At 37.6% G+C, this 15,637-nt stretch overlaps 1 protein-coding gene across 1 annotated transcript in view; it reads right to left on the bottom strand.

The window, feature by feature from the left end:
• The window catches only part of PFDN1 (prefoldin subunit 1), a 62,974-nt gene extending 47,602 nt beyond the window's left edge, over positions 1–15,372 (bottom strand). Inside the window, exons 1-2 of the mRNA XM_044226268.1 lie at positions 15,276–15,372; positions 12,504–12,670 (exon numbers count right to left, since the gene is read on the bottom strand). Coding sequence (XP_044082203.1) covers positions 12,504–12,670; positions 15,276–15,308 — 200 coding nt within the window. The 5' untranslated portion in view covers positions 15,309–15,372. The remainder of the gene's footprint in view (positions 1–12,503; positions 12,671–15,275) is intronic.
• Between the last annotated feature and the right edge of the window lie 265 nt (positions 15,373–15,637).

The following is a 15,637-nucleotide window of genomic DNA, read 5'->3' as shown; positions in this document are numbered from 1 at the left end:
GAAGATTTACTGACTAATCTCAGAGTCTGTATGGGAAGGGTTGAGATCCTTGGGAACTAAAGACCTAGCAGATACCACTTATCTTCCCCACCCTACAGCATAGATACACCTGTAGGAACCAGCACAGCACCTATACTCCCCATCTTGCTTGCTAACAGCGTCCCCATCCACAGGTACCTCTGCAGTTCTGCCCCCTCCAACCTAACAGGCCTCAGTAAGAGTTTTCCCAGGAGGCTGCAGGGACACAGCACAGACCAGGCTGGCACCGTGAACCCCACTCCATGTTCTGCTGCTAACATGCTCCTTCCAATATACCCTTGTTCAGAGCCCTCTAAAGCAGTGTCACAAACCTGGTAGTTTGCAAGCAGTCCCAAGAGGGGCCAGCACCACGTCAAAGGGGCTCCTTTCCCAGGGAGAAGGGAAGATAACCCCACACACCACTACAGCTACAGCACCAACTGGGGGCAGACACTGGGTCTAACTGCAGGCCCTTTCCAGCAACAAAAGTTTCTCAGGAGACAACACAGGGAGAGTACCCTGAAGTTCAGTGCTACTGCATCTCTGGCAAAAACCTGGTCTGACTCAACTCAAGCACAGAGTGGACCCAGACTGGCCCATTAACAACACAGGGGCCAAACCTTGCCCACAAGAAGCAAAAAGAACTATTAAAGATGACTAGACTGAAGGTAAACACAGATTGGACACAACAGTAGGGCACACACTAAGGGTCAGGAGTGCTGAAAAGGGAACACTGCACTGCAGGATACTACAGAACCTATTCTTCATCAGGTCGCTACTTTCAAGAACAGGAGAAATAGCTGACTTTCCGAATATACAGAAACAGACATAGAAGAGTTAGACAAAGTGAGGAGACAAGGGAGTATGCCCCAAATCAAAGAACAGGACAGTATCACAGCAAGAGAGCTAAATGAAATGGAGGTAAATAATATGTCTGATGGGGAATTTAAAGTAATGGTTAGAAAGATACTCCGTGGAGAAAAGAGTGGAGCCACCCTCAACAAAGAGAAAGAAAAGGTAAAATGAACCAGAGATGAAGAATTCAATAACTGAAATTAAAAACAAACCAGACAGAAAAAATAGTAGACTAGAGGAAGCATAAGAAGGAATCAGCGACCTGGAAGCAGAATAATGGAAAGCAATCAAGCTGAACAGGGAAGAAAAAAGTAACAATAATAAATGAAGACTTTGGGAACTCAGTGACACCATCAAGTATAACAACATTCACATTAGAGGGATCCCAGAAGGAGAAAGAGAAAAGGGGGCAGAAAATTTATTTGAAGAAATAGTTGAAAGTTTCTCCAGTCTAGGGAAGAAAACAGAAATCCAGGTCCAGAAGGCACAGAGAGCCCCACCAACAAAAGCAACCCAAGGAGGTCCACACAAGGACACAAGTAATTAAAATGGCAAAAAGTAAAAATAAATAAATAATAAGAAATAATAAAATGAAAAAGTAGTGATGAAGAGAAAATTTTTAAATCGTCAAGAAAGAACAGTTACAAACAAGGAAAAACCTGTAAGACTATCAACTGACTTTTCAGCAGAAACTTGGCAGATCAGAAGGGAATGGAACGATATATTGAACACTTGATCTTAGCCAAAAGGCCGAGAAGCGATGGAACGATATATTCAAAACACTGAAAGAAAAAAAAACCTGCAACCAAGTTTTTCTCTATCCCAAAAAGAGAGAGAAAGAATTTCCCAGAATAGAAGGAAAGATAAGGAGTTTCCTGGACACACAAAAGATAAAGGAATTTATCTCTCTCTCTCAAATAAATAAAAATCTTTAAAAAAAAGATAAACCTTTAGCCAGACTCATTTTTTAAAAAGGTAAATAAATAAATAAGAGAGAGAGAGAAGACTTAAAATCAGAAATGAAAGAGGAGAAGTAACAACCGACTCTAAAGAAAGACAAAGGATTATAAGAGAATGATATGAAAAATTGTAAGCCAACAAATTGGACAACCTAGAAGAAAAGGATAAACTCCTAGAAACATATAGCCTCCCAAAACTGTATCAGGAAGAAACAGAAATTTTTTTTTTTTTAAAGATCTTTTATTTATTTATTTTTTTTTCCCAATTTATTTATTTTCAGAAAAACAGTATTCATTATTTTTTCACCACACCCAGTGCTCCATGCAAGCTGTGCCCTCTATAATACCCACCACCTGGTACCCCAACCTCCCACCCCCCCGAAACAGAAAATTTGAACAGACCAATTACCAGCAATGAAATTGAATCAAAAAATCAAAAAAATCCCAACAAACAAAAGTCCATGACCGGAGAACTTCATAGGTGAATTCTTCCCAACATTTAAAGAAGAATCTATTCCAAAAAACAGAAAAGGGAGGGAAACTTTCAAATTCATTCTGGGACCAGCATTACCCCCATACCAAAACTAGATAATGAAACTACAAAAAAAGGGAATTATAGACCACCATCTCCCATGAACATGGTACTTTCTACCTCCAGATGTTGTCACATCTGAATGAGGTATTTGGAACTCCTACAACCAACTTGAAGATAAAGCTGGCAAGCACAAAGAGGGCAGAGGCAAGAGTAAAGAAGTAAAACTGCAGGTCAGCATTGGAAGCCTAATACACACAACACTGATAAATCTCAGAAGCATTGGGCTTAATGAAAGAAACCAAGCAAAGAAGTACATTCTATAATGACTATCCACAAACACACACACACATTCCATATGAAGTTCTAAAATATGCAAAACTAATCTACATTGATATAAATCAGATTATCAACTGGCTACAGAACTTGGGGGAGGGAAGAAATGACTTGGGAGAAGGAATTTTTGACAAAAATATTCTATTATGACTGGAGTGATAGAGTTGTCAAAATTCATCTAACTGTATTCTTAAAAATGAATGTATCTTACTATATATATAATATTTCAATAAAGTTTACTTAAGAAAAATGGATAATTAGTACTATGGTATGCCAGATGGTTATGCACACTATAGAGAAAAATAGACAACAAAGGAGAGTACAAGAGGCAAGAGACTGGGGGTCAAAGTGAGTGCACAATTTTAAATAGGATGGTTACACAGGCCTTTCTAACAAAGGCCTCAAGGAAGAGAAAGGTGTACAGGAGGCATATCAAAGAAGGCAATGCCAGATAGAGATCAGCAACTGCAGGGCCCTTCTTTTCCAGTAATAATCATCTGAAGGTTCTGACTACAGTGATCCAGTGATTGAACATGTTTTGAAAGGATCACTCTGGGCACTCAGTTGAGAACACCTATAAAGTGGTAAGGATGAAAGTAGGGAATCCAGATAGGAAGCTCTGCAATATGATGGTAGCTGAGATCAGGGTAGTGGTAAATAGAAATGTTCAGGTTCTGGACCAAAGTTCAAGACAGTCTTTGCTAATGGACTGAGTGTCAGACTGAAAGAGAGGAATCAAGGATGACAAGGACCAAAAGCTATCTACTGAAATGAAGAAGACTGTAGGGAGGAACTGGTTTACTCGTGAACAGTGAGAATTTTATTTTGGTCAAGTTAATTTTAAGATGCTTATTAGACCATCAAATGAAGAATAAAGGAGGCAGGTGGATATACAAGTTTGGAGTTCAGGGAAGGGGTCTAAGCTAAAGATAAAAATCTGGGAGTTGCCAGCATGTAAAAAGGCACTTAAAGAGATAAGCCTCAATGAGATCACTAAGAGACTGAGTATAGACAAGAGAAAAGAAATTTAAAAAGCTGAACCTAAGTGCAATCTAAAATTTGGAAATGGGGGGGGGTGCCTTAATGCCTCAGTCATTAAGTCTGTCTTCAGCTCAGGTCATTATCCCAGGGTCCTGGGATGGAGCCAGCATCAAGTCCAGCATGAGGCTTCCTGCTTAGCAGGAAGCCTTCTTCTCCCTCTTCCACTCCCCCTGCTTCTGTTCCTGCTATCACTGTCTCTCTCTCTCTCTGTCAAAATAAATAAATAAAATCTTTTTTAAAAAATTTGGAAATGGGAAAGAAAAAGAAACAGTAAAGGAGAATGAGAAGGAATGGCCAGTAAAATAAAAGGAAAACCAAGAGGTGATATCCTAGAAGCCAAAGGAAGAAAAGGCTTCAACAAGGGAAGCAAGACCATCGGGAATAAATGCTACTGATAGGTCAAATTAAATGAGGACTGAGAATTCACTGGAATTATTAGAGGACCAATGTCCCTTCAGGAACCCAGGTCCATGTAAATATCTCTTCTTCTAGATGAGTAACTCACACACTGCTAGGTTCAATTTGTACTAATTAGAAATCACTGTGTATTTTTAAATCAAACTATCACTCCTAAAATGGAAGCAGTAGTATGTTTATCTATTTTAAACATGATGTTTATTTTTGGTCACTATTTGGTATTCTAAGTATTCTGGTAAATAATCACCTCTGCTGTTTACCACTTTTATTCTAGCCTCATCAAACCCCAAACATATCCACATATAATCATCAAGATTTGCTACAACTTTTTCCAAGATGTGATCTTTATTTTACTAGAAGGTTAAAATGTAACACCGAAATATAACCACTGGATATTAAAAATTACTATCCAGTGAGTACTGAAGGACATAAACAGAAGACTCCTGGTACAAAAGCAGAAAATCATAGGAATATAAATATATTTAGCCACAAATGCAAGACTCTGTCAAACACACAAACAGGATGTATACTGTGATTCAAATCTTTTCTACCCTGAGCCAAACAATGTAAAAGGCTCAGTTTAGGGCAGTCATGCTCTTATTTAAAGATACAGTTTTAATACTGGACTCTTGCTGCTGTGCAAATTTTGATATGAGAACATTTTAAGTCTTCTTCAAAGCCAGGGGAACAGTGTGTTCCAAATAATCTGGTCCATTTCAAGGTAGCTGAACTTCCTCAAAACAAGAGATAGTAATTAGAGTTCCTGGCCGGTACAATAAGTGAACATTCCCTCAGACATGTCTATTCGAACTTAAATGCTAAAAATAAACTGAGCATACATTCTTCACAAAACCACATGGACTAATGGTGCATGCAACAAACTGCAATCCTAATCATTCCTTCTGGGCAAAGGGTATTTGTAGCTCACAGCAATTCTTGATACAAGGAATTAGAATACTAAGAAGTTACTATCAAGTGTGTGTTCACATACACGGACTGACTTTCATCTTCTAGGTCAATATTTTTTCTGAACTCTTCTTGGATGTTTCAGTAAGCAGATTATGTTCCTTGACACAACCATTTCAGTCCTCTCTCAAAAAGATTAGATAGCAAGTTGTTCCTAAATTTGCCATTATGAGGTAAGTGGCAGCTAAAATCAGAAAATTCTTGGTACAGCTTAAAACTGATCGATTGTTTTTCATTTCAGAGAAATTCTGCTGAAGTCAGTTGCAGCAAACAATTCCCCAACGACAGAGTAAAGTTCAAGGTTAATGCTACCTTAATTTTTATTTACATAGGAACAAGGTAATGGTACTTTTCACCCTTCCCTCAGTTTACTAAATCAATCTTTATCACCAACTGGAATGGACTGTAGTATCCTCTTGTGTTGCTGAGTAATTGCTACTTTCAAGCAACAAAAGCAGGTCTTGTTTAATCCTTTGCCAGTTTAAAAAAAAAAAAAAAAAGTCAGTCCTTTTGATGTCAGGAAATACAAAAGCCAAGTCCTCCAAGTAACCAAATGAATCAATTACATTTACATTTTTAAATCAAGTTCCAGGCTAAAATAAGTAACCCTACAAGGACACGTTAAATAAAAATTTTATTTTAGCATGTTTGTACATCCCAAGTAAGTATAACAGACTTCTTTTCCTTTTTTACAATAAACTCCTAATTAGCACAACAATTTTTGAAACTAATTTCCTGTGTTTCAGTGAGACAGCCTGGATTCTGGAAGACATGGGAGGGGAAGAAGGGAAAGAATTATTAAAAATACTCCTCTAAAAAAAAAAAAAACATTGCTATGTAATTCCTACGCAAATGTTTATTAACTTCCCCTGGCACAAAAACAGTGATGTCATGCTACATAGCCATACAGCAGTTATAATCAACACTTGAGTTTTTAAATCATTGACAACTTAAGGAAATTAAGAATATTATTCAAAAATCGCCTCTCCCTAGAGTACCACATCTGTGAAAGAGAAGAGTGTGCCCATCTGGGGTCATATACATACATACTCAGCATCAACAAGACTGAAGTCATTTTTCCCTGCACAACAGAAAAGTTGTTTTTTTTTCCCCTTTAGAACTCTGAGCAATGTAAGTCAGGACTTTAAATGGCTCTGTATAAAAACACAAAAAGGGTGGGTCACATTCTATTAGTAAAAGCAGTTCAACATTGAGAACTCCTCCTCCTTTAAAATGAAATCTAAAAAAAATAATAATAATTTTCAAAGGTAATTAGAACTCTTTAGTTATCTTTGCTTCATTTTTTTCTAAAAATACAGATTACTACCTTTAAAGAGAGTATACAAGGAGCTGATAAATTTGTATCTGCAGTGTGCTCTCACAACAAAAGTAATGTGCACTTTTTTCTTACAGCAAGCACTAAATAAAATATCCAAACTCAATTCCAGTAAGAACAACACTTAACAATTTTTACTATAACATCAACAATATTTACTGCACCAAGATTTGTGGTTTATTTCCTAATCTAGTACAACTATTTTGTCAGCTTTAAAATTACCCCAAATTGACTAGAATACCAACTCTACAGCTACACGAAATCATAAAATTGTTGCAAAACTTGAGGTGCTATCATTATGTCCCTTTCTATTAATATTTAACATAACGAAACACAGAAAAAGCAAATATTTCAACTTGGCTTCAGATTACAGGTCAACATCCAAACTAACAATTAAAATCACAACAAAAGCAACACAATATTCTAAACAAAGGGCATTTCAAACAAGCTGTCATGGAGAGTTCAGATTACTACATCCTAAATAGTTGAAAAGTTGCTCAACTGTTTAGATTTTTGTTGCTGATGCTAATTTGTTACCTATCAGGAATATATCTACTATTTTTACTTTCTACCTGTGCCACATTTATCTTAGGTTTTACATTTCTGGATCTTTCAACCATTGGAGATCAACCATCAGAGGGGCCCCTGGGTGGCTCAGTGGGTTAAGCCGCTGCCTTCGGCTCAGGTCATGATCTCAGAGTCCTGGGATCGAGTCCCACGTCGGGCTCTCTGCTCAGCAGGGAGCCTGCTTCCCTCTCTCTCTCTCTGCCTGCCTCTCTGCCTACTTGTGATTTCTCTCTGTCAAATAAATAAATAAAATCTTTAAAAAAAAAAAAAAGATTACTTCAACAAGTAGAAATAGCAACACCGCTCCCAAACAGCAATTTCTGCATTGCTAGACACTTATCTAGTTGGTAGATTTATACCATTGTTCATTCTTAGTTCCTTAAATGTAAAAAATACCCACAGAATGGTGGCATACCCCTAAATTGGTTTAAATATGGTACAAAGTTATTTTTAGTTAGGTTCAAGTTTTAAAAAGTCACTAATCATTCTTCTCAAAGTCTAATCTACTCAAGTTCCTCCCATATTAAAAAAATTAAAAGCTTAATTTGTCCCTTTTGGAAAAAAGTTTATGTAATGCTCTAGTAAAAGGACATTAAAATTACAGAATAATAAACCTGACATCAGGGTCAGGATCATATCTACTGCTAATAAAATTAAGTCTGACATTTATTCTAATTATGGTCCTTTCAAATACCAGCATGGTTAAATGTCCTTTACATGCACTTACAAATATAATTTTCTTATTTTTAAAAAACACTCTTATTTTCTAGTGTGTGAAGTAAAAAGGAAGAAAATCCCCATAAACCATTATAAATTATAAACTGGTTCTTATTCAGGAAAAAAGAAGATATAAGAAACATTCATGTAGTATTTGAGGACTATGTCTAGTCCCTCCTTGCATGCTAGAAAGATGCAAAGACAAACACTTGCAACTATTCAGACAGATCATTCCACAGTTGTAACTTTCATCATAGTTCTCAAAGCAGTATGGTGAGGTCAGCTCACAAACAGCTTAAGTAGCCAAACTAGAAATTGGTGGTAGTAGTATCAGGCTACATAACAGCCTCTCCAAAGAATATGAAGTAAGAGAACTAAAATGTGCTGGAAACACGCCAAGTGACTTGATGGACTATAGCTTTGAGCAATGAATACGCAGAGCTTATAGTATATGTAGCAATTCAGGTCTTGTTTAAAACGAAAATTAGCCATATATACGAGGTATTTAACACTACAAAATTTCTCCATACTTGTGATTTGAAAGACATCTAGGCTGGCAAGATTTGATAAACTAAATACATACCCTGTAAAGGAAAATCTGACTTCTATCCTATATGAAAATGAGAAAGGTAAAAGAAATACTATTATATTGATATTATTCTGCATAGAATAGCCTTTATTCTTTAAGGATTATACTGCCCTCTGCATAATTCTAAAGGCTTAGGTTCTTCTATTCTGTCAATTCTGAATGAACATCTCTGCAAGTGGCTGGCATTTAGAATTGGTCAACTTTCTCAGTAGATTTAATAAAGAATTAATCCTGTCCAATCAAAGAACATAATTTTGATCAAAAACAACTCCTCTGACCTTAATCAAAATACATTACTTTTACAATTTCACCTCTGCTGGAATATTTTAAAACAGAAGAAAGTCTAATTCTTTTTTTTTTTTTTAAAGATTTTATTTATTTATTTGTCAGAGAGAGGGAGAGCGAGAAAGCGAGCACAGGCAGGCAGAGGGAGAAGCAGGCTCCCTGCTGAGCAAGGAGCCCGACGTGGGACTCGATCCCAGGACGCTGGGATCATGACCCGAGCCGAAGGCAGCTGCTCAACCAACTGAGCCACCCAGGCGTCCCAGAAAGTCTAATTCTTTTTTTTTTTTTTTTTTTTTAAAGATTTCACTTATTCATTAGACAGAGAGAAATCACAAGCAGACAGAGAGGCAGGCAGAGAGAGAGGGAAGCAGGCTCCCCGCTGAGCAGAGAGCCCGACGCGGGACTCGATCCCAAGACCCCGAGATCAGGACCCGAGCCGAAGGCAGCGGCCCAACCACTGAGCCACCCAGGCGCCCCCAGAAAGTCTAATTCTTAATTGTCCAACTTTCCAAACATATTTTCTTTTTATTTTATTTATTTCTTTCTTTCTAAAGAAATAAAAGAAAATGCAGTTATTTTAGGCAAGAGAAAGAATTCTATTCATTTCAAATCAAGACACATTTAACACCTATTTTGTGCCAGACATTATGGTGAGAACTGAGGAAACAAACATTAAATCTGTATGTGGTCTCACAAAGCTGATGATCTAGTTGAGGAAAATGACCCACTTAGAAATCAATCATCTCTCTCTCTCTCTGCTGTACTAGTCACAGGAACAAAAGCTCTTGTATCACCCAGAAAAGTGTGAATAAGTCTGCCATGGAGGACAGAAAAAATCTTCAGAGAAGCTGAGCTATGTCTCGAAGCATAAGAATTTCACAAAAGAAAAGGAATACTTCAGGCCAAGGACAGAATGAGCAAAAGAAAGCAAGCACAAAAACGTGTGTGACAAAGCCCTGTGACAAAAGCAAGGACAACCATTTCTGGAACATGTGCTACTTACTACTCTTCTACCTTCACCCATGACAGCCATTACTAATCAACTAAAACATGTTTAAAGCCCACATGAAACTCAAACTCCTTCTCAACAGATAACCCAAAATCAACGCAAGAAGTTAAGTCCATGACATGAAATTTATGTGCTATTCTGAGCGTGGGAACAGAAGGTGGTAGGACCTGAGGGTAGGGGGATACATTAAGGAGAGATTATGAATGAACATGAATGCTAGGATAATAAGTACAGATTTTATCCTGTGGACAACAGATCAAAGAATTTTATGAAAAATACAGATGTGATCAATTCTGGCAGAAGTATGAAGACTGTATCTGGACAGACAGAATAAAGACAGAAAGAACAATTAAGATACTATTGCAATAATCCAGGCAAGATATGATGAGGCCTGAATTTCAGTGATGGCACAAATCTACTGTAGATTCTGAAACAAAAACGGAGTGTTTGAGCTTTTATAATTCATGGTTTTAAAACAAACGCTTGAGGGGTGCCTGGGTGGCTCAGTAGTTAAACCCTCTGCCTTAGGCTCAGGTCATGATCTGAGGGTCCTGGGATCGAGCCCGGCATCAGGCTCTCTGCTTGGCAGGGAGCCTGCTCCTTCCCTCTTCTCCGCCTGCCTTTCTGCCTACTTGTCTGTCAAATAAATAAATAAAATCATTAACCAAAAAAAAAAAAAAAAAAAAAAAACCTGCTTGAGAAAAATTAGTATTCTAATTAGAATTCTCAAATAATACTCAAAAAGGAAGGGACAAATTAAAATTAAGATAAAGGGGCGCCTGGGTGGCTCAGTGGGTTAAGCCGCTGCCTTCGGCTCAGGTCATGATCTCAGGGTCCTGGGATCGGGTCCCGCATCGGGCTCTCTGCTCTGCAGGGAGCCTGCTTCCTCCTCTCTCTCTCTCTGCCTGCCTCTCTGCCTACTTGTAATCTCTCTCTGTCAAATAAATAAATAAAATCTTTAAAAAAAATAAAATAAAATAAAATAAAATTAAGATAAAGACTGGAACTAAAGAAGTGAATTACAATGATAGTCAAGGTTACTCAAGACTATAAATTCAGAAATAGTTATTTCAGGTTTAGCATCAAGAAGAACATCCATCTTCATGACCAGACTAATACTTAGACTAATACTCAGCAAGTCTTTTCTTCCGGAGGGCACTAATACTCTAGCCAAACAACAAACACTATTCACCTTAAATGCCCCTTAAATGCAGGGTCTAATTTGCACCCCAGTGGGATGCAAAAAGCATAAAAGTCAAATTGAAAGCCAAAGTTTGAAACTATGTAGGTTCTACTTTATCCAAACATTTAAAACTATGTATTTCTTTTATATGAAATAAATCTTCCAGAAATACTACTACTGCTGTTGTACTGTTAAGGAATCATATCCTAGCCTTTTAATTCTAGACTTCTTCGCATGGAATACAACCTATTTGTAGCACTTAGGGCAGTATGCAAAAAAAGCAACTACCCTAGCACTTCTGCACAATTATTTTGATTAAAACTAACAACTTCAATATAGCTCAAAAGGCCAAAGACAGTCAAAAAAGTTTTTCTATTTTTGGAAAAAGAGATTCTTTAACTGTTGCAAAGGCTAATGCTGTGACATGAAATCCAGGTGCAACATGTTAACAAACATGCTGGAAAAGCAAGCATAACTGTTTTAACACCTAAGGGTATTCACATTAAGGATAAAATTACCCTGTAGTGAATGCCAACAATGCACCTCATACTACATAGATAGTCAAGGGTTCTACTTTGTTACCATTCCAGCTCTTTCATGTCCCAGTAAGCAAACCCTCAAAGTGGGACTCTCTTCTCTAAAAATAAGCTAAAATAAAAAATATGAACTACAGAGATAAAATTTATTTGTGATATATTGTTTATCCTGAGAAAACAAACCACATTAAGTTTATCATAATCTCTTTTCCAGAAAGAAATGGAGTAGCTAGTCATGAGCAGGGCCCACTTCTCATGATGTCATTCCAAAGCCATTACTAAATGTCACACATGTTATGCTTCCTTCAAATCAATCACAAAACAAGTCATCCTAAGACTGAGGTCAAATTCCATTCAACTAAAAGATCTCCAAACTTGAAGTAACAGTCCACTTACTAAATAATATTCAAAACCAAATTCCAGAAAAACCCTCTTGTACCTCCCCCACTTAAAACAAACAAACAAACAAACAAAAAAATCAGTCTTCCCCTTTTAGCTCATTGTAATGGAATGTGACCTGTAGTTAGGGGCTTTTCCATTCCTTATTTGCTGCTAGAAAAGGCAAAGCAGATTTACTCTCCCTCACAAGAGTAATATATTTCTTAAAAGAAAAAAAAAGTGCAGTGTGGGTGGTTAATGATAATAACAACTAGAACAAGCAAAAGGTAAATTGGTTTACTTGATTTCTCCTGTATGATAGGATGAGGTTTTGTTTTTTTAAGGATGAGTTTATTTAAATGATAAATGAATCTATTTTTATTTTACAACAACAGTAAAGCATGTAAAAGATGATGGATTTGTATGACTCCTAATAAACCAGATAGGATAGGGGAAGTTAAAACTACAACTACTTAAATAAATCTGCACACACAAAATTACTATAAACATCTTTTCATGACAAATCATATTTTTGTCATTATAGTTACACACTTAAGTACCTACCTGATCATAGAGAGAACAGGAAAATATTTAAGAAACGTATTTCAAAGTCTAAAATTAAACACATCTACCTGGGGTTCAGCTAGCATTTTTTAAAAGGAGGTATTGACTAGATGATCCTTACAACTACTATAATACTTTAACCCAAGTTTTGAAATGAACAAATTCTAGACAAAAACCCTCCCACAATAAGTCCCTTAAGGATATATTTTACTTACATTCTTCCTACACCTTCATACATGTTAGTCTCATCTACCAAAGTCATAATCTCTGTATCTGTAAGATGTGCATGCTTTTTCGTTCTGTTTAGCTGTTCAATCTGTATGTCTGCAAGCTTCACCTTCTGTTGAGTGTCAATTACTTTGGCTTGAAGTTCTGTGAAGGCCTAATAAAAACAAGTCCTTGATTTAGTGGGTGAAACATGTACAGGAAATACAAGTCAAATCCAAACACATGAAAATAAAGCATGCTAACCAGAGACAAAGCTGTTTTACCGACACAAACATCACTAAAAGTCAATATAATTGTAAACAATCAAGACACCATACTAAATAATGGACTTAACCTGTTCTCAAAAGATGCAGTCTACTTGAAGCAGAACAAAAGCATATTAAATAATATATGAAAAAGCAGGTATCCAAGGAGTAATAAAAAACAATAAATGGGAGAGTCAGAGTATGAAACCCAGAGATTCAAAACAAGAACCACAAATGTAAGACTCACTTCATTTGTGTTACATGACTAGGTTTCAAAACACTTTCCCACATTTGTTTGAAATACAAGGGAATACTAATATGAGAACATTAAGGAATATAATAATATCTCATTTACTCTTCTCAATAGTCCTATGAGTTAGGGATGGCAGTTTCAACATCACTCTTTACAAGTTCAAGTAACTAAATTTGTTAAAGAGATAAAAGCTTGCAGAGGGTTGAACAACTATTAGATGGAAAGGCAGGTACTTCTATCCATTTCTTCCGCCCCCCTAGTTCAGGATGTTTCTATTCTACTGCCTACAGTAAATTCAGACTACAAATATTTTTTGAGAAAAAGATAAAAAACAAACAAAAAAAATTCAAAGCATTGGGAGAACTGTATCATGATCTTCATATCCACATATCAAGCCAAATTTGACCCTCATGTGCACTTAACTCAAAGATAAACAGTTTTTGGATACTCTCGTTTAAGGGCCTGGAATGACTTTCAGATGCTGTCAAATTTATGCCTTAATAATATTTGTGATGGCAATACACAGCAAAGGCTACTAAACATTTTTCTGACTTTGTTCTCCCCTACTAGTAGGTTTCCGAAACTGATTTGGGAAAGCAGGTACCTGAAATTTCCTATTAGTCTCCAACAACAACAAGAACAACAAAAGATCTTATAAAGATATTAGAAGATAAACCCTTTAAACAAGAAGTTTCTTTTTTAGTTAACTTAATTAGCTGTCAAAACTACCCAATTTAAGTTTCTAATCATTTTCTTAGTTTGCATTCATTGTCCAGGTGTTTCTTAATAACAAATTCAAATACTGGGAGGTAAGACCATTCACAGCTGTATTTTATTGTCAGCTCTTTCACTAAACCCTGACTTACATCTCAACTCTTAACAGAAAAAAAAAGGGTAAATTTTTAGAATTGGTTAAGAATTCTTTTTTTTTTTTTTTTTAAATTTTATTCATTTATTTGACAGAGAGAGACCACAAGGAGGCAGAGAGGCAGGCAGAGAGGGAGGGAGAAGCAGGCTCCCCGCGGAGCAGAGAGTCCGATGCGGGGCTCGATTCCAGGACCCTGAGACCATGACCTGAGCTAAAGGCAGCGGTTTAACCCACTGAGCCACCCAGGCACCCCTAGAATTGGTTAAGAATTCTTAAAATTGTTTTGCATGTAAAATTACCTGATCTGTACACACTTTGCTAAGGAAGCTGGTATAGTGCTCAAGCTGAGATATTGCAGCATTAGAAAACATCACCTTAAAGACTAAATTTACAAGTTTCAAAAGAAGTCAAAGAGCAAGTTACACATAAATATATCCTCAGGGCAATAACAAATAGCTTCATTTATTAGGAGCAACAACTCGCTCAGCTATCCTATTTCATATGCAAAGCTTGACCAGAAATATTAAGGCATAAAATCTGCTCTTCTGAAGAACCTAAACTAATAATCAAAAGGTGCGGAGAAAGTAGAGAATAGTGGTTTCTAGCTCCAACTTTTGACTAAATCTTCTCTGGAACTCAGTTTCCTTTTCTAGAAAAAGTACAGGTTTAAAGTAGATGAAGTCCAGGATCCTTACCCTGACAACCCTTAGATGGCGAATACGTTTTTGACTGACAGCACATCTGTGAGCAACTGTTTGAAGAGAGAAGCCCAATTCCTCCTGATACCGATTTTATTTGGAAAATTTTACGGACCTGTTTGGGGTTTTTTTGACAATCCTTCAAGAAAAGGAGAAGGGGGTGGGGGGCCTAGGGCTGGGAGTTAAAGCCCTGATACTAACACTGCTGTGAAACTATCTTTGAACTTCATGTAGATACTGCGACCTTTCAAAGCACGGAATCGAGAAAGTGGTGTAAAAACACAGAGTGGACTTGGGAATTTTTAAAGCAAATGAGGATTTAGAATTACACACGCCTCAGCTCAGGCAAGCGGTCCGCAGTGGCTCGAATATGAAACACTTACTTCAGGTCTTACTATGAAACTGAAGCCTCTACACAACGAAACGGCTCTGGAGCTCGGAACGAGAAGACAGAGCAGCTATTGCCCCGCCAGACTTAACCACACCAGCCCAACCGGCTCTTACCCAGAAAGAGTTGCTCGCCCCCCACGCCAACCTAAGGAGACCTGGTCCCGCCTCAGGACTCTGGGAAATCACTCCCCAGTTCCCTGGGGCCTCTTGCCTTCCTCAGGACTCCAGTCTCATTCGATATTCTTATCCACAATCCCCTCAGCTTCCCAAAGAGAAGCCTGGGGCGGCTCAGGACCCTCTTTTACCTTCTTTAACTCCAGATCCACGGGAGCCGCCATCTTGGTTCACTCGGTGCGCCTGCGCAGTAGGATAAAACCAGAAAGATGTGGAGGAGGGGCGCGCCTTGGCCGTTCGACTTCCCCCTTCCTTCTGCGCCTGCGCACGAGTCGGGCTAGCTGGGCTTCTGGAAGTATTACAGATACAGATTACGTCTTCCTCACGTGATCCTTCAGGCTCTGCAAGCAGATTCTCAAAGTGGTTTTAAGCGCTTTGACAAATAGCTTCGTTAGTGCCCGGTGAATAGAGTTGAATGTGCACGGGGCTCAAACCTCTTCAGGTGGTCATTACTTCAGCTAGTCCTTGTGCTCTCAGGGAAGTAGAAGAATCA

This window comes from Neovison vison, chromosome 1 (genome assembly GCF_020171115.1).
Source record: "Neovison vison isolate M4711 chromosome 1, ASM_NN_V1, whole genome shotgun sequence".
Lineage (NCBI taxonomy): Eukaryota > Metazoa > Chordata > Mammalia > Carnivora > Mustelidae > Neogale > Neogale vison.
This window is presented reverse-complemented; position numbering and strand designations above follow the sequence as displayed.